Source organism: Rhinocladiella mackenziei (assembly GCF_000835555.1).
Source record: "Rhinocladiella mackenziei CBS 650.93 unplaced genomic scaffold supercont1.12, whole genome shotgun sequence".
NCBI classification, from domain to species: domain Eukaryota; kingdom Fungi; phylum Ascomycota; class Eurotiomycetes; order Chaetothyriales; family Herpotrichiellaceae; genus Rhinocladiella; species Rhinocladiella mackenziei.
The window spans coordinates 42,600-64,159 of record NW_013550593.1 but is presented as its reverse complement, the minus strand read 5'-3'; the positions used below and the strand labels follow the sequence as shown (position 1 = coordinate 64,159).

The 21,560-nt window shown below is 50.2% G+C and overlaps 10 protein-coding genes across 10 annotated transcripts; 5 read left to right on the top strand and 5 right to left on the bottom strand.

Annotated features, from left to right (window-relative positions):
* Positions 1-815: 815 nt before the first annotated feature.
* Positions 816-2,377, top strand: Z518_11191 (uncharacterized protein; the record flags this gene model as incomplete). The annotated part of the gene is made up of 2 exons (XM_013411135.1): positions 816-843; positions 915-2,377. The coding sequence occupies 2 exons, from the start codon at positions 816-818 to the stop codon at positions 2,375-2,377; spliced, it is 1,491 nt and encodes a 496-aa protein (XP_013266589.1).
* Positions 2,378-2,485: 108 nt separating this feature from the next.
* Z518_11190 (ribonuclease HII) lies at positions 2,486-3,502 on the bottom strand (the record flags this gene model as incomplete). Its single annotated transcript, XM_013411134.1, has 1 exon — positions 2,486-3,502. One exon carries the CDS (start codon positions 3,500-3,502, stop codon positions 2,486-2,488), a length of 1,017 nt encoding a protein of 338 aa, XP_013266588.1.
* A 320-nt stretch (positions 3,503-3,822) lies between these two features.
* Z518_11189 (uncharacterized protein) lies at positions 3,823-5,837 on the top strand (the record flags this gene model as incomplete). The annotated part of the gene is made up of 3 exons (XM_013411133.1): positions 3,823-3,893; positions 3,947-4,119; positions 4,222-5,837. 3 exons carry the CDS (start codon positions 3,823-3,825, stop codon positions 5,835-5,837), a joined length of 1,860 nt encoding a protein of 619 aa, XP_013266587.1.
* Positions 5,838-6,584: 747 nt separating this feature from the next.
* Z518_11188 (uncharacterized protein) lies at positions 6,585-7,400 on the bottom strand (the record flags this gene model as incomplete). The annotated part of the gene is made up of 1 exon (XM_013411132.1): positions 6,585-7,400. The coding sequence occupies one exon, from the start codon at positions 7,398-7,400 to the stop codon at positions 6,585-6,587; it is 816 nt and encodes a 271-aa protein (XP_013266586.1).
* Positions 7,401-7,827: 427 nt separating this feature from the next.
* Z518_11187 (uncharacterized protein) lies at positions 7,828-9,786 on the bottom strand (the record flags this gene model as incomplete). Its single annotated transcript, XM_013411131.1, has 4 exons — positions 7,828-8,829; positions 8,896-9,339; positions 9,449-9,586; positions 9,661-9,786. The coding sequence occupies 4 exons, from the start codon at positions 9,784-9,786 to the stop codon at positions 7,828-7,830; spliced, it is 1,710 nt and encodes a 569-aa protein (XP_013266585.1).
* A 1,926-nt stretch (positions 9,787-11,712) lies between these two features.
* Z518_11186 (uncharacterized protein) lies at positions 11,713-13,347 on the top strand (the record flags this gene model as incomplete). Its single annotated transcript, XM_013411130.1, has 1 exon — positions 11,713-13,347. One exon carries the CDS (start codon positions 11,713-11,715, stop codon positions 13,345-13,347), a length of 1,635 nt encoding a protein of 544 aa, XP_013266584.1.
* Positions 13,348-14,412: 1,065 nt separating this feature from the next.
* Positions 14,413-15,826, top strand: Z518_11185 (uncharacterized protein; the record flags this gene model as incomplete). Its single annotated transcript, XM_013411129.1, has 3 exons — positions 14,413-14,554; positions 14,598-15,137; positions 15,222-15,826. 3 exons carry the CDS (start codon positions 14,413-14,415, stop codon positions 15,824-15,826), a joined length of 1,287 nt encoding a protein of 428 aa, XP_013266583.1.
* A 541-nt stretch (positions 15,827-16,367) lies between these two features.
* On the top strand, positions 16,368-16,877 carry Z518_11184 (uncharacterized protein; the record flags this gene model as incomplete). The annotated part of the gene is made up of 1 exon (XM_013411128.1): positions 16,368-16,877. One exon carries the CDS (start codon positions 16,368-16,370, stop codon positions 16,875-16,877), a length of 510 nt encoding a protein of 169 aa, XP_013266582.1.
* Positions 16,878-18,441: 1,564 nt separating this feature from the next.
* Z518_11183 (uncharacterized protein) lies at positions 18,442-19,299 on the bottom strand (the record flags this gene model as incomplete). Its single annotated transcript, XM_013411127.1, has 1 exon — positions 18,442-19,299. The coding sequence occupies one exon, from the start codon at positions 19,297-19,299 to the stop codon at positions 18,442-18,444; it is 858 nt and encodes a 285-aa protein (XP_013266581.1).
* Positions 19,300-19,975: 676 nt separating this feature from the next.
* Positions 19,976-21,313, bottom strand: Z518_11182 (uncharacterized protein; the record flags this gene model as incomplete). Its single annotated transcript, XM_013411126.1, has 1 exon — positions 19,976-21,313. The coding sequence occupies one exon, from the start codon at positions 21,311-21,313 to the stop codon at positions 19,976-19,978; it is 1,338 nt and encodes a 445-aa protein (XP_013266580.1).
* Between the last annotated feature and the right edge of the window lie 247 nt (positions 21,314-21,560).

Genomic DNA, 21,560 nt, shown 5'->3' with positions numbered 1-21,560 from the left:
CGACTAGCTCGTCGGCTCTGCTGTCTTGGAGAATTTGCCGTACCTAGTAAGTACAATTTGCAGGTTATTATGAATTGCTCCTGATTGCATTCCCAGCGTGCGGTGGTTCAGGAGAGCCTGAGGTTGGGTACGGGTGTCTTTAGGAGGCGAGTAATTGCAGGAGGGTTTGTTGCTTGGTTTCGATGGAAGACTCACATCTTGCACAATATGGCTTGAGTAGTGTCAGAAGGAGGAAATGATCCTATGTGGACGTTATGTTGATTCCGGAGTAGGTATAAGCCAGCCTGCCCATTCAATCACCAGCGCCACATATTGTTATCACATGGATCCTGCGTATTTTCCCAAAAACAGAGGCCTTCCGACCAGAACGTTGGCTTGGGCCTGATGCGAATCAGCTGGAGAATCGACTGATCATGTGTCGGTATCAATCTGACCTATACGGAACTATACCTCAATATTGCGTATGTGTTCGGGAAGTTTGAGAGGGCTTCATACAAAACCCCGACCGGGTCGGATTTCTATCCGACAAAAAACCACCAGCCACAATCTCAAACGCCGAGAATTTCCTCATCTATCGCCTACAAGAATTCCCGAAAGTTGGAGAGAGGGGGCATGGGACAAAGAAACTTTTTATACTTTGGCTGGCAAATGAAAAGCTTCCTCCTGGGCAAGGATCCAATCGCGTGGGATGTATTTAGGTGGGCGATCTCTCTTGTCTTGTTTCGCATTTCCCATTGTTTGTGCACTGTGTCGAGGGAGGCTGTAGTTTATATCTGTCAACGGAGTCAATTAGAGCAGCTTGTGCCCATAGACAAATGTCGAAGCTCATAGACTATTCAGAAGGTGAGTTTGTCTTGCTCCTCACATCTCGCCATCGACTGGGAAAGTTGGGCTAACTGGCAACACCATTTCAGTCCAAAAGCATGCCTCCAAAGAATCCTGCTGGGTAATCCTGTACGGTAACGTGTGGGATGTCACGAACTTCCTCCCTGACCATCCTGGCGGTGCCAACATCATCCTCAAACTCGCCGGCAAAGATGCCACCGAAGAATACGATCCAATCCACCCTCCTGGAACACTGGAAGAAAACCTACCTGAATCCGCGCGAATCGGACCCATTGATCCCAAGTCGCTTCCCGAACCTGTCAAGGCCGCGAAAGATGTTGGACCGCAACCGAACACCGAAGTTGAATTGCCTCTGGCGGCAATGTTAAACCTCGATGAGATTGAGGCTGCCGCGACAAAGAAGCTGTCTAAGAAGGCCTGGGCGTACTATTACTCAGCTGCTGATGATCTTGTGAGCAAGCAAATGAACAACGCTGTATACAAGCAGATCCTGCTGCGACCGCGAGTATTTGTGGATTGCAAGGATTGCGATCTCAGCACCAAGTTCTTGGGTTACAATTTGGATCTACCCGTATTCGTCTCACCCGCGGCTATGGCGAGATTGGCGCACCCGGACGGAGAATGGGGAATAGCTCAGGCCTGCAAGAAATACGGTGCAATGCAGATGATCTCGAACAATGCGAGTATGACACCGGAGCAGATCGTAAAGGATGCAGGACCCGGTCAGGTTTTTGGCTGGCAACTGTATGTTCAAACTGAGCGGAGGAAATCAGAAGACATGCTGGCAAGGATCAACAGACTGGATGCAATCAAGTTTATATGTCTGACGCTCGATGCACCTGTGCCAGGGAAGAGAGAACATGACGAGCGAGGCAAATTTATTGTCGAGGACACATCACAAGCTGTCAAAGATGCCGGGGGGGCGGAATTAAAGGGCGGCGGAGGTATTGGGCAGTCGTTATTCTTTGGGACTGATCCTACGTTGACTTGGACCAAAACGCTGCCATGGCTGAAACAACACACAAAGAAGCCCATTATCTTGAAGGGCCTGCAATGCCATGAAGACGCGTATGTGGCAGCACAACATGCGCCTCAAGTCAAGGGAATTATTTTATCCAATCACGGTGGTAGAGCGGCAGACACGGCACCACCCTCGATCCACACGCTTTTGGAGATCCGGAAATACTGCCCCGAAGTCTTCAATAAGATTGATGTCGTGGTTGATGGAGGTATTAAGAGAGGTACTGACGTCGTCAAGGCATTGGCGCTCGGTGCAAAAGCCGTGGGGATCGGTCGAGCCGCGCTCTTTGGTCTCGGTGCCGGAGGCATTGAAGGTGTTGAAAGAGTACTCGAGATCCTGCGGGATGAAACCGCCACAGCCACTCGACTATTAGGTGCTGCACGGGTGACCGACCTTGGACCGGTGCATGTAAATACCAGAGCCGTGGAGAGAGATATCTATGACGGACCTGCTAATCTGCCAGCCCTCGATGGAGGGATCAAAGGTTTGTGGATGAAACCCAAATTATGAAGCAAAGTTGCTGCTCGATGGTTCTGTCCAAAGCATTTTCATGGCGTTCTTGAAGAGGGCCTGGGGCAATATGTATTGGACATGGGAAAAAAATGATTGAACGCCAGGTCAAAATGCTTCTTGTCCCACACCATTTCCAAACCAATACCGCAACTCATCGCTCTCCGTTTTTGGTCCAGCCATTCCGTTTGCACTGAAATAGTGCGAAAGTCTCATGTTCTCGTCATCAACATCGTCAGGCCAGTCAATCCTTGTCGCTGGGCCACCTCTCTGTTCTAGCATGTCTTTGACCGTGCCCCAGCTAAATCGGCATTCATTTCCAAAGCCCCAGATGGGATCCATGGCGTCCTTGAGCCAGCTCACACACCTGGCATCCGATGGATATCCAGATCCCCAAGTGACAGGCTCGTCGGTGGATGATGTGGAATCCTGCAGGGCGTATGCCTTCCAGAGAGCCTCACAGCTGACATCTCGCGTGACTTTGGCCACAACGCTTGCCGCACTGACGCAAGGGAACAAACTGTCAGCCTTCTTTTCCACGGTTATTTTGATCGTGGGGAAAATGAGTTCCAATTTTTTCTGGTAAACTGCCGGCTTCCCAATGGTGTCCACATATATTTCCCTCACATTGACACCCTTGTCGATAACACCGCGGATTAATTCGACTGATGCATCCATGGCTTGAGCATTAAGATTGTAGGACCCGCCATTCTTCAGCATTGCAGCACTGATGTCTTGGGCAGAGAGCGATTTGATAGCCCAGCCGGACGACTTGAAAAGGTCGGTGTCACTGGTGCATACAGCCTTCATCAGATTGGTCCTCATGGCGGGAGTTAGTACTTTGGAGTCGTCGAAACGGTATGTCGTGGCTAGCAGGGATTGCTGAATTTCAATTGGGAGGTAGTAGACCCCATAAATCATAGGGCCGATCACAGGTCCGCGACCAGCTTCATCCACGCCCAATACACACGGTGTACCAGGCTTGGATTGAGAGGATTCACTGGGTACAATGGCTTCGGGCACTGTGCTATAATGCGCATAAGATCTCCCAGATAAGAGGGTCTCGTGATGGTCTTGGACCGAGGGAGGAGCAAAAGCCACCGACGTGCTGCGATCGTCTTCCATGGTCGCCAAGGGTGTTTGTCGAGGATTGTGTGCAAAGCTGAGGCCTACAGCATTTTGGATTTTCAAGTTTTGAAAGGAACGCGCGAGTCCCCCAATCCGGACGCGTACATGGAGACGCCCATAAATGGCAGAATGCTCCCCGGTAATATGTCCGAAGTTGCTTAGCCTACGCTGCACTAAACCAACCTGAGCGATTCGACAACAAAAACATCCGAAACTGAACGCTCTCCAACACAAATCCTCTTAATTCCCAGTCCCAAAAAGAAAGGTAGCCATTATCAAGATTTACCCAAGCCGTCGTCAATTCAGCTGTGCTCACCATGGCTCATCGACCCGCTCTTCGCCGGGAGCGCGATAATGTGGATTACTCGGCTGTTGGAAAGCTCGGACGGTGAGGGCCCATTGCGCATTGAATGATGAAGAGACCACTAAATTGGGACGTAGGCGCACCGGTGTCACTCTCGACCATCGACCTCTCGATGTGAACGGAATGGAAGAGATTTCCGGGATCTTCTCGTCTCCGCGCAAGCCGTCTCCCCTGAAGACCATGATAGAGATGGAAAATGTGGAAGAATTGAGTGCGTCGCCTAAGTCAGTGGAGATGTCTGGTATCGACAGTACGTGAAAAGAAACAGTCAAGATCTCAACGTATTGCTGTACTATATACATCTATACTGGCATCGAACGGCGAACGGTGAACTCAAATTAACGTCAGGCAGGTCCCGGAATTACTCCTTCCCAAGCACTTTCATCTCGACGGTCGGCCCGTGGAGCGTCCCTCCCTCCAAGATCATCTTCGCCGAGGAAGAGTGGGATCAGTGGAACAGCTAGGAAAAGTAACGGCATGGATATCTTTTCCGTAAGAAAAGGCCCCCAGTACGAGGACCTCGAAGATCGCGAGAATACCCCGATACTTACTCCAAGTCGAACCATACGCCCGAAAAGATGCAGCCTAAACCCTGAAAAGTCTCCCTTGAGAGATATTACCACCAATATGGCGTATGCGAATGGCAAATCCAGACCAAGTTTATTGGAGATCGAGCAGGCTACAAGTGATATTGGGGCCTCAATTGGGGATGACGATATTTTGGACTCGTACAAGGAAATTATGGGAGAGGTGGAAGCTATTGCTCAGGAACGGAGTGACTTCGTGCCCGCAGTTGATGACGACAATGAGGCAATGTCGAACCACGAAATACAGAGTACATCCGAGGGCCTGAGAGCCCCGCCACCGGAATTCGATGATGAACAGACGTTTGAGCCGGAGCCATCAGAACCCCCAGTCCCACGAAACCAGGCCAACTCAAGAAAGAAGAGGAAATCCGATGTGGTCGAAAATGATTGGAAGGTTGTGCCGCCTCCCATACCAAGCAAAATTAGCAAAACAAACGAACGCCAATTCAATGTACAGAGTACCAATCAGCCAGAGTGTTCGAACTCCAGTACCCATTCGTCAAAGTTGAAAGGAAAGCAGCCATTGAGAGACAAGGATACCAATATGAAATTATCCTCTCGCCAGGAGAAGGAGCTGAACAATATTATTGAGAAAGTGAAGGCGAGGCCGGGCCCACCACGATCATTATATATCCTTCGCCGAGAAACTCCCGCAAACGATGGAATGATGCTTACCAGAAGTGGCCGAATTAGTGTGAAGCCCTTGGCGTACTGGAGGAATGAACGATGCGTTTATGGAGGAAGTCCTAGCGATACAAGCTTGCAAGATGGTGCCCGATTCCCCCTCAACAGCATCAAGGAGATAATACGAACGGAAGAAATTGACGCTAGCATACGGACAAAGAAACCTAAGGGAAAGAAAAAGATCGGCCAAGAGAAGAGCACGACGCGGGGTTCCCTAGTGGATGATTCCGGCTCGCCGAATTCAGATTCATCGGATTCAGATCTCGAGATGAGTGATGCTCCAAGAGTAGATCCATATGCGGAACCCTGGGAGATAGAAAGCGGAACACTACGGGGCAACGTCTCAATATGGGATCAACAAGAACAGGTACCGATGGAGCAAGAGGAAGAAGTGGAAATTGCACACGCGCCGGGAGCGATCAAGATACGCAACGTGAAAGGGTCGAGTCTCGAAGATGGTCCTTCATTCAGATACGCCAAATTACTCAGCACCAAATTTTTCGGTACGGGCCTCGTGGATTTGCCTCCTGGAGGGGTGAAACGACCCAAGAACAGCCGCAAAATGCATATGAGTTTCTTCGTGGTGAAAGGTCGGGTCACGGTAACAGTAGGTCCCCCGGGCGGCGAGGAAACGGGCAGCATGACTCGGTTCAGCATTGGGAAGGGGGGATTTTGGCAAGTTCCTCGAGGTAAGTGAGCATCTCAAAAGTCGCCCTGAAGAAGACGAATTGCAGCTGAGCTTGTATTGAACAGGGAATCAATATTCAATGGAGAACGAGCTTGAGAGGCCCGCGCGCGTTTTCTTTAGTCAGGGCTGTGAGCCCGACCCCTTTTGAAGACGAGGCATGATTCTCGCACTCCCCGGTTCTTCAGTGGCTGTTCAATGCATGAGCTTGGTTATATGATCCATTGCTGGGATCAGCACCCAGTTTGGGCAAGTCAACTTGCATTTGTTCCGCTTGCAGAGTGTCATGATTTCAAATGTATATCACTGGTGACCACGAATATCATGGTAAAACAAGGAGAGATGTACCGTTCGGGCTTGATGAACAGCTAAGACGTCTGGGACCGAAAATAAAGTGAAATTCGTTTGCGTCATGGACCTTGGAACCACGGTCACATGAAGATGGACGGACTATCCGGCTGAAATCTACATCGTATCGTGCCTTTCAGCTCGTCCGGTCCGCAGGGGCTCTTTTGATTGCTGCGTGCTGACCTGCGCTTTGTTTGACATAAGCCGAATCGAGAGCTTTGAGTAACAAGAGACCTTGCTTCCGGAACGCTGGCAGGGGGTAGACTACCCATGTTATCTTGGGCTGTTCTATTCGCCTCGGCCTCGTGAAGCAATGTTTTCAAGGTCTTCGAGATCTCCTTGACGACCCGGGGACCTGTCCCACTTGGATCAAGTCGCACCATGCTCCTCAACAATGGTGGAGTCAAAATCTCATATCTCTTCCATCTCTTCGTCTCTGAAATCATTGAGGGGTGGAAACTCGCCCACTTGGACTTTCTCGGGCCTGGCGAAGACGCCGAATTTCTCTCGACATTCAAACATTCTCTTGACTGCTTGGCCACCCTCTTCTGTCTCGACAGTTGCACTTCCATCATTCCGACCAACAGGCTCGTCGAGTTCGATACCCACCCAAATACAGCCTGCCTCCTTGGCTCCGCCCAGGCCGGGGATTTCTCCGGTAAATCTCACCACCCCTCTTCTCCCGTCATCATTACCGACTCGACATCTCAGGCCGACTTGAACACCCTTGGCTTCGATCTCCGCTTGATCCTTCCTGAATCTGTCTTCTGCCTTATCCTCTGCAGATTTTGCATTGGGATCGAACCGGCCGAGCTTTTGGCGTCGTTTCCACGCAAGCACGCTGTCCTCGAGTTTCTCGTACTGAGCCTCGGGCATCTGATACTTCTCGACGGAAGTCAAGTCGGAGAAGTTGAATGTCTGCCGCAAATGTGTCGGCCGACCGTCTATGACTTCAATCTCTGAGCCGCGGTGTAGATTATATCTGACGTCACCCACAAGAGAGGCCTCGTCGTCCAGGAATAGCCAAGTTCCGTCAAGGGATCGAATCCGGAGGGATTGCGAAGAAGCGGGAATTCCTGTGACCGGTTCAAGTTTCCGCTTCAACTCTGCGACGGTCCAGGACGGAGTGATGCGCCTTTCAGCAGATACGAGGGGCGGGTCATTTGGACGGGTGTTGCTAGGAACAACGATTTGTACAGAGATGTCGGTGGGAGTCGAGACCGACATTTTGGAGGTTTGCCGAGCTGAAGCTTCTTCTGCGCTCTGGGAGCCGATATCGTATGTCAACGAAAATAAATGGAGCTGTGATGAACCTCCCCCAAGAACTCAACAATATGGCCAGACTAAGAATGGAAGATTTATGTCAACGGCATGTAGGTCGTACCAGAGAGGGATTCTTTCGCATGGTCTAGCCGGGAATCTAAGGTCTTGGCGCGCTAACCTGAGATCTAAGGCAGCCTCAAGCTCTCAATGGTCAAATAGGTCGTTGCTCATTAAAACCCCAGTCAACCACTGTCCCTTTTCCACAATTTAAACCCTCATACTCGGACGCTCACTAGCGCGGACTGACAAGTGCATTGATGTCTCGTGACCTGCGTTCTGATTATTCGTTGATACCCAAGCGACCACCCACACCCGACACACTGCTACCTGCCTAATTCGAAGAATCAAGCTCTGTGGCAGACAGGAGTCGACGCATAATCTTTCCGGTAGAAGAGCGAGGAATTTCCTTGACGAAGACAACGCCTCCGGTGAGATGTTTGTACGAGATAAGTTTCGATGCAATAAAATCGGTGACTTCTTTCGCAGTCAACGGCTCCAGGCCACCCCTGACATCTGTGTTTGACGTTCCGGACCCTTGACCGACAGATTCGACGTGAACGCGAACAACATAGGCACACGGTAATGTCACCTGGATCCCCAGTTGATTCTCACGAGTCATGCCAACTACGGCGGCATCGGAAATCAGCGGATGCTCCATCAGAACGGTCTCGAGTTCAGTTGGCGAGACTTGCCATCCGTTGACCTTCATGACTTCTTTGATTCTTCCTTCGTGGAAGATCTTGTTGTTCTGAACGTAAACGCGGTCACCAGTTCGATAGAATCCATCAACATCGAATGCCTCCTTGTTTGCGTCGGGATTGTCAAGGTAACCAGAGAACATGATCGGTGATCGAATCAGGGCTTCACCAAGTTTGTCATCCTCCCCCACCGGGTTCCCATCGTCATCAATGACTTTCATTTGGACATTTGGCATCAATCGCCCAACACTTCCGGAAGTGTCCTTTTCCTGCCAATCGAACAGAGTGTGCCACCCCCCCTCGGTTGTTCCCCAACATTGAGAAATCACGGCATGGGCATCCAGAATATCGTACAATTTGGTCTGAACACGGGTAGTCATTGGTGCGCCGGCACAGATGACATACCGAAGGCTTCGGAGGAGGTGGTGATCTGACTCGGGGGATTGATTCAGTGAAGCGATGATCGGAGGAACCACGGGGGTGTCGGTGATGGAAAAAGCGCCGACGGCGTGCAGGAAACCCTGAAGGGTGAATCGAGGCAGAAAATAGGTGGGAATACCTCGGCGCAGGGGCAGGACAAGAGCCAACGGCGACGCAAATGCATGAAAGACAGGTAGACAGATGAGTTGTGATGGCTATGAAACCATGTCAGCTTGGATTCTTCGAAGAACAAGAGAGGGGTTATTCCGTGATGACAATACCTGGTAAGGTCTGGCGTCAAATTGGCTCTCCAAGAACACGGTCTGTGCCACAACGTAGCGATGTGATATCATCGCAACTTTGGGCAGTCCAGTGGTTCCACTAGTCATGGCGTACACCGCGACCCGATTTGGGGCAGAGTGAGCATCATGCTGATTCGACGCGCTCCAATCACATTCGCAGTCGATGAGTAATGTTCGCCAGCTTCGACAGCCATGGACATGAGGGATATCTTGGGTACCGACGAAGAAGATGTTGGAGGTGGCAATGTTGCATTGAGAAGCGGCATCGATGATTGGTTTGATACAAGCTACTTCGGAGAGGATATACTTGGGCTTTGTGAGATTGAAATGCCCGACCAGTTCGGAAGAGCTGTAGCCAGGATTTGTTCCAGAGACGCAGCCACCAGCACCGATTATTGCGAGCCAAAGGAGGGGATACCAGATCTATTCATAACCCCAGATCGACCCGGTCAGCGGGGTTGTACACGAAACAGCAGCTAAAGCGGAGGCAAACGACAGGACCCGTTGGGGCAAGAGAGAGAGAAGGACTCACATTGTTATAGGAATGCAGGCACACGCAATCCCCCTCTTTCAAACCGAGCTCTTTGAACCCTCTGATGAGCTGATGAACGATTCGGTAGGCATGAAGAGCCGAGACCGAGTCTGATGGGCTACGCGCATCGACAAAAATCTATGGACATGGCCGTGTGTCTCGTCAGCACCTGGTGGTCACTGGGGGGGATTTCCCAGGTTCAAGCAGGTTACCGGAGCATTTTGGTCGTACCGACCAAGATTGGCGAAGGCAAAAGTCAAGATGTCTGCGGTCGGGATGGGTATGAATTTGGACGAGGCCCAGACAGCATCGACAGGCGCAAGTGTGGACAAAGACATTGTGTAACGGGTGGCTTGCAGAACAAAGCCAAGTGTCTGAGGAGTCCGAGGACGTGGCTGGATGGTAGGGATAGTAGCAGGTCAGGCAGGACGAGCGATGCAACGAGCATGCTTTGTGCCTTTGTCGAGGACGATCAGGGATGCAGAGGCGGATCAGAGGTAGGTTCCTGTCCGAGGTGAGGACGGGTTCCGGTGTTTATAAATGAACACAGCCAGGAATTGCCTGGGTAGGTTACAAGAGGACAAAGAGCGAATGCAAGGGGAGATAAAAGGATGGCCCCAGTATACTTTGACCGGATGATGAAAGGAAGAGTCTCGATGGGATACATGGCAGAGGAGGCAACAGAGAGGTAAGAGAGATTGGAACATTGAAGGCAGCGCCACGGATTCGATAAATTACATGGGCTGACTGACCAATACAGCGCAGGCAGGAAACAGCAGAGGCAGGGACGTGCAGAGAAGTCACTGGTGAGAGCCAAAAGACAAGAGCGTGTGCATACCTCTCTTAACTCTCGAGCTGTGCGGAGAGGTAAGTGAGAACAAAGCAATACGTACTACATGTACGCCTCTTCCTTTTGCAAACAGCAGATATCAGGTAACAGGGGGTTGGCAGCAGTACTCCGCGCTCTATTCTGACAGTGACTGCATTAGTCAAGATGGTACATTCGTCCATCAAGGAGATTCAGACGATGTCTTCACAGAGCACTTCCATTGCGTCTGGCATCTGGCCACTGGCCAACGGACTAACCACACCCCCATGAATTGGCATCTTCGTCTTGCCTGCTCATCTCGAGACAGGACATGCCACTTCCTCCGATATATTGACCAACTTTGAAGGCTTTGCATCCCTTCAAGCAATTGGTTACCGACAACACAAAACTCGACCGGACCAATTGACAGAAATATCAATCCAAATCCATGGTTCCATCTTGCAACCCTCCCTTACCAATTGAGTCGGAGGCCCATGGATGAGAACTGTGTATCTAATTCAATTCCATCCTGCCTAATCCAATCTAACAAATTGATGGAATCCATAGCCCCTACGATGAATGGAAAGAGCAACACCATCTTCCATTCACCCGTTCCATTAATACCAACGCCACCAGCATTACCGTTAATATCACCATCCTTCGCCATTCACTCTTCATTCCTCCTGCCTCTTCTACTCCTCTTCCTCGTCGCTTACAATCGGTCGACCGGGTTCTTTTTCGGCCTCTGTCTTTGCCTCTATGTCATCCCTCAGCTTCGGCGGCATGATGTCTCATTACCTACGTTTTCGAGCCACCTTGTCCCAGCAATCCACAATGCCTTCCTTCACCACATCGAGATTTCACCCTCCTGCTATATCCTTCCAAGATCCACTCACTCTGCCGTTTACCTATCTGAGCTTGCCTACCCGGCTCAATCCTTCTGAGCCTCTGAACCCTGGTTTTATCCGAGTTTTGGTATAGCACCTCAGGTTCCACCTCATTTTCCCCTTGATGATAACCACCACATCGTCCAGCCGCTTCTCGCCAACAGTTTAGAAAAAAAAAAAAATTCCTTCCCCCCCAGAGACAAAGGTCGTCCCTGACATTCTCCAACCAATATTGTAAGTGCTACGTCCACGCACGCCAATCACGTGGGTGGAATCTGAGCGACATCCTCCCGGGATTGTTCTGCCAGCACGACTCTCCTCAACTTCACCTTCAGCCTCCCCCATCGACATCACTCTTCTCTAACTGTCATACTTTTATCTTCACCTCCCCTTTATACCCTGTCCAGCACTTGATCTCAAGAGACAGCCCTTGTATGTGTGTATGGCCTCCCAGCCTCGCTGACGAACTACTTCCAAATATCGCAGTCTCGTTTTGCAACCCCCCCAGGTTTTGCCATTCCACAGCCCATTCTGAATATTGCGTAATCGAGTCTTTGCTAACGAAAGAAATGGCGAATCTAGTCAACCCGGAAATGGCACTCACCGCTCTCCCTGCACTTCATGAACCCGATCGATCACATCGGCAAGATCATGATCCCTCACACACCGGTTCCGTCAAAACTCACCAAGATCATGTATTCAATCAGCACCTCTCCCATGATCTATATTATCCTGTACCTCCCACCGGAACCTCAAAGACCACCGACTTCTCGTTGTTGGCCAGTTCGCCATCTGTCTTGCCCCGGGACCAGCGTCTTCAAGACCAATCCTCCCCACGATCAGCTTCCACTTTGATTCTGGAAAAACAACCGATACCAGAGATACCTATGCCTGTCAAAAAATATACCCGCATCGTTCGTAACCTACGTTGGACTGTTCTGTCTGTCTACCGCCGGCTCAACATCCTTGTCCTGACTGCAAACATCACCGCCATGATAGTTCTGGCGATACAGCATAGACTTCTCTCTCTGTCACCGGAGACGGCCGCCACCACAGTTTCAACCAATTTGACCGTCGGCGTGTTGATTCGACAAGAGCTCGTCATCAATGCTCTCCTCTGGTCATTTGGTAAATGTCCTCAGTCGCTTCCACTTCGAATCCGTCGAATAGCCGCCAAAATCTATCACCTAGGCGGAGTCCACAGTGGCGCTGGTATGTCGGCAACAATCTGGTTTGCCTTTTTCAATGTCGCAATGGTAAAGGCCTTCCAAACTCGGGCAATCCAGGCACATCAGAACGCAATAACGGTCATCACCGTCGTCCTCGATATCCTTCTTGTCTCCATTGTCGTCGTGGCGCATCCAAGTATCCGCACCAGACTACACAATATGTTTGAGTGGGTTCATCGCTTCGCAGGCTGGACAGCCGTAGCCTTATTTTGGGTTCAATTCGGGTTGCTGGCTGATGCGAGGGCAACCGATCCAAACTCCAACATCGCTCTTCAACAAGCAATAGCACAAAGTCCGCTCTTTTGGACCCTGATGATTGTCACCATCTCTATAGCCTTGCCCTGGGTCTGGCTCAGGAAGGTTCCAGTCCATGCCGAACCTCTCTCTGATCATGCAATTCGCCTTCATTTTACCTACACCAACCTACCTCTGTGTACGGCACCTCGATTATCCGACAGCCCCCTTCTTGAGTGGCATGCCTTTGCTGGGATTCCGAAAGAAGATGGTCAAGGATTCTCAGTTCTGGTCTCCAGGGCCGGCGATTGGACCTCCCACCTCATCAGATCACCGCCTTCTCAGCTCTGGGTGCGGGGAATCCCCACGATGGGAGTTCTCTACGTTGCTCCTATTTTCAGGAAGATGGTTCTGGTAGCGACTGGCTCAGGCATCGGTCCAATCATGTCATTGTTGTGCAGAAGGGATATTTCCTGTCGGATTTTGTGGTCAACCCCTGACCCGGAGGTCACGTATTCAACCGGCGTCATTGAACACGTTCGTCGAGCCGATCCAGAAGCCATCATTATCAACACCACTGTCGCTGGAAGACCTGATCTGGTCAGGCACACCTACGACCTGTATGTATCTTCTGGTGCTGAAGCTGTATTCATAATCTCCAACCCAACAGTCACCCAAAGAGTGGTGTATGGTCTCGAATGTCGAGGAGTACCAATTTTCGCACCCATCTTTGACTCCTGAGACAAACCGAGCTCAAAACAAGCTGGGTGGCGTCATAACATCTCAGTTTCGACTACAAAGACCCCCGGGGGTAGGCTTTGCACATATGGGCGTTCTCGATCTGAAAGGTTTACAAAGTTCATACGGAAGAAGTGGTCTCGGAAACTATCAACAAATCACCTGTGTACTCCATTCACCGAAGGCTGGCTGAAACAGCAAATCGGTTGTACACCAAAAATTCAGGGTTTATTTTTTGGCATTCTCTTCTCTTCTTTTCTCTTAGTCTCGGTTTCGAGTTCTATCAAAATATGCCCACCGCATTTTCGCGTAGCGGCATTGTGTAGCAAAAAAACGCATGGCCGATCATGGCCACAGGGACAGACTCAAACTTCGCATGGAATCATGTTGTCTTTGTATCTTACCACTCTACCTCGTCAGGGTGGCGAGCTCAATGCACTCGTGCGTATTTCTCGATAATGTACTGAAATGAATTTTATTCAATACCATCACAAAGTCTTGTTGGCAGGTAGTCCTTTCCTTCCCTCTCGACTTCATTCACGAACAGGATCTTTAGTTTTCAGACGGTGGCGTCTTCTTCGTTCGTTTCTGACCAGGCCTGTTTACACATAGCCCTAGGCATACTTGAATGACTACCCTCTCTTCAGACGCTCCTTGGGCATCAGGATACCATGTTCCCTCGCATCGGCACCTTGGAGCGGAAACTCCTTGAAAAATTCGAGCAATTTCCAATGAATCCTCTTTTCAGATTGCGGACGCTTCGGGAGAGGGGTTCTCGGTTTCGTTTGCTAAACCATATCCTGAATTGTGCTTCTCGACTAAACGTGGCCAAAGATTCGGAATCTGAGAGTTGCGTGGCTCTCAACAATTTCCCAACCAATCAGAGCAAGGCATTCGTATAGTCACGTGGTCTCAAATGTAGCGTCGCCCATGGCATGGAAGGTACGCCGAGCGGACGCTATCCTCACCAACGCTTTTGCTTTCTAGTTCGATATCCGCTTTATCATGACAACTTCGAATGCTGTAGCCCTCTTTGCCTGATTCGCTGTGCTCTAATTGCGAGCTACGATGGCCCTTATTATCTCAGAGATCCTTCAAAACAATCCCATCGGAAATGCCCTCGATGCCTTTCGCGACGCGTACAGCTTGACTTGTGAGAAATTGGAACTTCCACCGTCAACAGACGCTCTTGGTCAAATAAGCGAGAAAAGTGACTGATACGCTGATGCTCATGTCTATATTAACCTGTATAGAGTTCCAAAGTTTGGCGGTCCAGCTCATAGTCACATTACAACTCCTTTCTGCCTCTCTTCTATTGCCCTCTCGCACTGGTCGTGGTCTTCTTGTTGCCGATCTTTCCAGCCTTATCCCTGCGGTTGTTTCGAAACACCTTGATATCGAACGCATTGTCCCTCTCTTACGAGTTGTCATAAACAAAGAGCCGGACGACATCATATTCGAAAAAGCATACGCCGCCGTTGTTGAGCCTACACCTCCTCCTCCTCCACCGCGAGCACATATTCTTTTCCAAACTCCTCACAAACACAGTACTAGTAGTATTGTCAACACGTCCGAACATCGAAAATTCATGGATGATTTGCTAAAGGAAGAGATAGGACCTCTGTATACAGACATACCAGGTTTCTATGAAGCATTCTATGGGAAGGTACCTCACCTGAAAGAGAATGCTGAAACTGTGTTTCAAAAATGCCCGAAAGGTGACACTCCTTTGTATCACAAGAAAACGGGTTGGAGGGATTGGCCGATAGGGGCTAAGGAGGAGGATGTAATCCGTTGGTTTTCTGAGCGAGTCAGGATTTTCCAGGATTTCGCATAAAACCTTGTTCCCGCCCTGACTCCCTCACGAAGACTACTAGGACAGCCCAATAATCCCCTGGAAGGTTCTACAGCCGAACGAAAGCCGGACATATGCTTTGTGGACGACCCAAATGGAAAGGAAGACTCCACATATCATTGGTCGCGGATTCTTGTACCAGGAGAGCCAAAGAGGAATCCGTGTCATGATATGGCCACGGCAACATGGCTCGACCTGGCGAGATATGTACGAGAGGTGCTGGCCGCTCAGGATACTCGTCGCTTTGTCTTGGGATTTACTCTCTGCGGATCGATCATGAGGTTGTGGGAGTTTGACCGTGTTGGCGGAATTGCATCGACACCATTTAATATCAATAGAGATGGCCTGCAGTTCGTCTCGGTGGTGTTGGGGTTTCTCTGGACGGGCAATGAGCAGCTCGGATTCGATCCCACTGTTGTCGAGTCGAATGGAATAAGATACATGAAGATCACTCGCAATGGTCAGCCCGAACGACTCGTTCTCGAGACCTTAATGAAACGTGCGACTTCTGTGATCGGCCGAGCGACAACTTGTTGGAAGGCTTATCGCGATGGAGACGAGTCCAGGACCCCTCTTGTCGTCAAGGATTCGTGGCAGTTTTCAGAGCGAGATGAAGAAGGTGAATAAGGAGTTGTGAACGTGGCAAGATACTATCACCATGAAACGGTTCAACTGCGTGGCATCAACGATGATGTTCAAGCCAATATCCGTCAAGGGTTGGAGATCTCGAAAGCGGCAAATTATGCCTCCCAAAATCGCAAATTAGGAAAGTCCGCGATGCCACCGAGTATGCCCTTATCTCGGAGCAGCACCGAGAGGGGGCAAACTTTCGACGTTTCCAGTGCCATTGGGGTCAAATGATCGTCTAGTTCCGTCAAGACACTCTTACCAGCCAGCAAGCGGCGATGCTCCAGCTCCCCGACAAAAAAGACAATGAACCCCCCTCTCATAAACCGAGTACATCGACGAGTCGTCCGTTCGTGACTACGGACAACCAATCTATAAGGCAAGCTCTCGTGTCGCACTACTAGCTGCGCTGGTTTGCTGTATAGAAGGTACGAACTCCTCGGATTGTTTATTGGTTCTTTAGTTAACCAATGCAGGATATGAATCTTTGTATCTTCAGGCAGGCATCCTCCAGCGCGACATATCAACAGGTAATCTCATAATGAACGAAGACAGCGACAATCCTTCTCGGCCAGCGTACTTGATCGACCTAGACCTGGCGATTAGGATAAACCGAAAAGGTTCTTCTGGTGCGCGTGGCAGGACCGGTACAAGAGCATTTATGGCGATCGGAGCGCTTTTGGACGAAGAGCACTCATTCATGCATGACTGCGAGTCGTTCTTCTGGGTCCTATTGTGGATATGCGTCCACTATAACCAAAAAGGTACGGAAAGTGTGGTTGTCCCAGACTTTGAGAAGTGGAATTATGTGGACATGGCGGAATTAGCCAAATTGAAAAAGGGCACAATAGACGATGAACGCGATTTCCAGAGGACAGCAGAGGAGAATTTCACGCCATACTATCAGCCATTAGCTCCTTGGGTCAACAGGTTGCGAAGGATAGTTTTTCCCAACAACGCAAGATGGAGGAAAGAGGACAAAGAACTTCCCTCCCGAATGAAGGAGATCCTCCGAGAAGCCCAGAAAGATCCGAAGGTACTAGAAGAATGACAGATTGTCACCTGTGATTCCCTTGAATGCTCCCGCAGAGCCGTCACAAAATACCCATGGCACACTCAACCTATCTGTTACCTAGATCTCGAAAGCATCACAGACTTGCGACAAGGAATGGAATTCGTGGGACCTCCAACTATCAGATCGACTAGTGAAAACCTATCGAAGGAGAGCCAGTCAACTACCACTGACGGTCTTCAGAAAACGACCTCATGAAACATTGAGAGTTTCCAAACGGTCAAGATTCCGATAGTGAGGCATGTGAGAATTTCCATCGTCACCGATCTGGCTATTGTTCCAGGTCAGCGGCTGCGCATGCTTGTGAGCACTGTCGTTGCTCCAGGGGACACTTCCTTCCAAGACTGTACTGTTATCCCCCTTCCACTGATGGAAGGGATTCATTGATGGAAGGATCAGTGGGAAAACTATGGGAGGGAAAATTGACCACTATAGCCACTGAGCTTGTAGCAGACTTCAGCCTAAAGAAACTAAAGGATAATCATCTTTTTTTTCGCTGCTGCTATGGTTCTCGGTTCATTGACCCTAGAAGGCGCAATGTAGGTGTATTTGCTGTGAGACGGTCGACAACGATGAAGCTACCCCCACATAGTCAAGCAGGAAACAATCATATCCCTTCTCTCCCACAGTTTGGATGACTGTGCCTTCCACTCTGTTATCCTTTCCCAGCAGCTTCAATCACCCTCTTTACGCCTCTCACGCAATCATCGTTTTGAATGGATTCTTCGTCAACCACCTACCGTACCTCTTCTAGCAACATTATTTATGACGATAATACTACCTTGGTGCACCATATCCAAGGCATGATTGAAGTACTCCAGGTTGCTTTTGTCTGCACCGATGGAAGCAAAATCCAAAAAGCAGGCCTCTTCCCATTTCCCTATCTCCGCCTTAACCTTTGGACAAAAACCCCCCGAAGCATTCCCCCAAAAACAACTCCACGTGTCCTTCCAACCCAGTCTGACGGTTATTTTCATTTGCGATTTTGTTCGCATGCTCATCGATATCAATGTTTGTTACTTCGACATCAGGCCCAGGACTAGCCATCCAGATTTGTCGAATAGTGCTCCCGGCGTGCCGATCTCAAGGATGTACTTAGCTTTAGCAATTTTGGTTCTGCATGGCAAGGAAATTTTTCCTTGTGTTGCGGCGACGGATGTGTCTGCGAGACCTGAGCCAACAGAACCCCATCTAATATGATATGGATTGTCACTAGCTGGGTGTAAGTGGGCACCATCAGCTATAGCCGCAGGCCCTCATAGGTGGATTTGAGACATTGTTGAGAACGTAAACGACCTCCGGAGTCAAAAAGATTGGGGAGGAAGGAGAAAACGAGCAGAAAAGTGGAATAGAAAATCTTTTTATCTCCGATCAGCGTATTTCGATTCTCGTTTGCTTGGCGCCGGTCAGGTGCCAGCGTACCGCTACATATATACATATTAAATATATCTCTCTTCGGTTATGAATATGACTTGGTCGCATGCTCAAGATTCTTCAACAATTTTCTGTTCTTTTGCCAGATTCGATTTTGCTCAGTGATCTTCTAGAACGGCAGACCAGGGACACAGAGGGCGGGGACTTGGAAAGCTGGGTCGAGCCAGTTCTGGACGGTCCACCAGACATCGAGGTCGTAAGCCAGGCCGATGTGGCCGAGAATCTCCAGTGGGCATTTATCCTGGGTCCAGACGTTGGTGACACCGTCCTCGTGGATAAAGGAGGTGGAGGTCGGGGTAACAAGCTCGTCAGACTTTGAGGCGAGAACAAGCACGTTATTGCCGGGTTGTGCGATGGGCCCATCATCGAGGCGGGCGACGGCATCGCCGCCAACTAAGAGGTCGTCACAGGCAGGGCAGCCAAAGGTCTGAAGAATCTCACCGACAGCGTCACGGCTGGCATTGCCGCCCAGGTATGCCAGGTCAGCAAGATTGGCAAAGGTGGTGCCATGGGTGGGTGGAGCGATAGAGACGATCTTGTCCACGATCCCGGCAACGCCCGGTTCGAATTTTGGCACGTACAGCGCCTGAAAACCGCCTTCAGAATGGCCGACTAGGTCAACCTTGTCGGCGCCAGTCTCGGAGCGCACCTGAAGGATGAACTGAGCGATCTCCTGAGCCGAATCGGCGATGGCCTTAAGACCGCCAAAGAACGGGAACGCGTCATAGGCGCCGTACGTAATGCCGAACGTGCAAAATTCTTGCGTCTGGAGATACGCCTCGAGCACGTTGAGGTCCTCATACTCGTTGGCCCCCAGGCCATGTAGCAGGATCACCGGGTTCGGGTGGTTCAGGCTCTGACAGCTAAAGTCATTGTGGCCGAACACGTCACGGCGCGAGATGGGCGACGACACAGCGAGTGACGCCCAAGCCAGCAAGGCCACATGATAAACGAGTGACTGTTTCATGATTCCAACGAGCGATAGAACAACGCAAAAATGAACGTGACTGAAAAATCAAAATATGAGTTGGTCAGGCCGCGTGAAAGAGTGGCAGTATAATCAATACAGCAATGAAAGAAAGGGGGGGGAAAATAAAAATATAAAGGAGACAGAGTGAGAAAAGCCGACAAGAGACGTTCTTCTCGTTTCCAGAGAAGCATGTACAAGAATCCTTCCCAGATATGGGCAACGAAGTCATGTATTGTAAGGCTGACAGGTGTTGTGGGCCACGGTCTTTTTCAGATCGGCATTTGCATTTTGCATCTTTCCAGCGGACAAGCGAACAGAAGCGACAAAAAGAAGCGATCGGGAGCACATCCAATGTGAAAGAGTTCCGGAGAGACGTGCGAGGCCAAAAAGCGATGGGGTGGAGCAGCGTCCAATAAATTTCAGCTTCATAATCTCGGTTAGGGGGGAATCTGCCGATCAACTTGTCGATTCGGTGTGCAATAACACAGCCACCACCTAAAATCTCGAAGCCAAGAGCACAAGACCGGCCTCCAGGCTCAGAGCAAACATACCTACCCGCCCAGATGCTCGCAGGTTAGGTTCTAGTGGACTGCATCTGTCCGAAAGAAGACGATCGATCGAAGCCCAAAACCCCCTCCAAGGCAGAAGAATCCAAACATCCCTCATTCATCTGTTATTCGTCCGCGAAGAGCCACTGTCCATTCTCCCTTTGAGCCTCTCGATATCTTCTCTCCACTTCCTCCTGTTCCCTCAGTCTGACCTGCTCCTGGTCCTCCTTGTTTTCTTGAGTTCCTGGCATGTCAGTGTTCCAGAATCCCGGCGGGCTTTGTGCCCGTTCGAATGCTGTCGGGGGCATTTTTCCATACAAATCCGCCAGCCTTTTTGTACGGGCTTCATGCACAAGATTCATCCTCGCCAAAGGTGTCAAAGATCGTATCCTAGCCTCCGATTCGGTACCCAAGAAATCCAGTAGCAGAACATCATCTGATAAGTGGGGATCAGCAGGGAGGGTGGCTGCCAACTTCCCGCCGCAACATTCAGGTCTCATACAGCCAGGCAAACATTTCCTAGCTTCTCCACCACGAACCACTTTGTCGTAGACATGATCGTAGCCGCCAGTACGTTCTGGATCGACTTTGAAGTGTGAAAGGCTGAGACAGTTGACTGGCCTAGAACGCAGAGGCTCCTGATCCTCAGGTTCTGCAGTCAAGCATAGTTTTGGCGGCAGGAGCAGGGGCTTTCTCACTGAATTATTGTTTACAATAGTGAGGGGATTTACATTCGGAAGGGGTAGAGATGTTTCGGGTTTCACTTGATCCTGTAAGGGCGCCATCCTCGGACTGAGGGAATTGGATTTCGCCCTCGGAAGCAGAGGAGTGGGAGCGGGAGCGGGAGCAGCAAGTAATGTCTGGAGACGCTGCCGGGGCGAACCTGCTTCATTCCCCTCGCAAGACCTCTGAGCTATCGAATCAGATTGACCTCGAATGTGATCCTCCCCATCCTCCGCAATCGAAGGAATGGCATCCGCTCCCCGATCACCAAAGCTCCTAGGTGTGAGATTTCCTCCGGCTGGCAAGTTTGGGGAAATTCTCCTGAGCGGCGATGGTTCTGTTTCTGGGCTTTTGCTGCGAAGCCGCTTTCGGGACGTAGTGCCAGGGTTCATATGGGGATCAGCCTCGTCAGAAGAGGTTATAGGAGACGACAGGTGAGGGGTCTTCAGACGCCATTTCCTCTCCTTTGCTTGGACCATTTGAAGCTTCGATTTCAGATGATCAATCTTGGCTTGCTTTTCAGCATCTTTTCTGAACAAGTCGTCTAGCTGGAAAGAACGATTCGGTTGTTCAGAGTTTCGTGCCTGACGCAATTCTTCCAGTTCCAGCCTGAGCTTTTCATTCTCCCGACGGAGTTGTTCGATCACCTCGGCGCTTTCTTCGATATGGCGTTGAAGTTCCTCGGTCTGGGTCAATGCGAGGATAAGAGTCCTGGTTAGGGGCTGTGACGAACTGGTCATTACTATTGTTGAGAGGCCCAAGAAGGATTGACTGCAGAAGCCGGTACCTGGCGCGCTCCAAAGAAGACGTTGAAGTTGAATTGACGCGTTAGAGGCCCGGAAAAAAAAAAAATAAAAAATAAAAAGTACAAAAAAACTCGGTTTTGGTCTTTCCCGATTGGGCCCTGGACCCCATGTTCCTGCCCAGCAAATCTTGGAGTGGGCGAGTGTGTCAACAATCCGCCAACACATTTTGTTACAAAGTCAC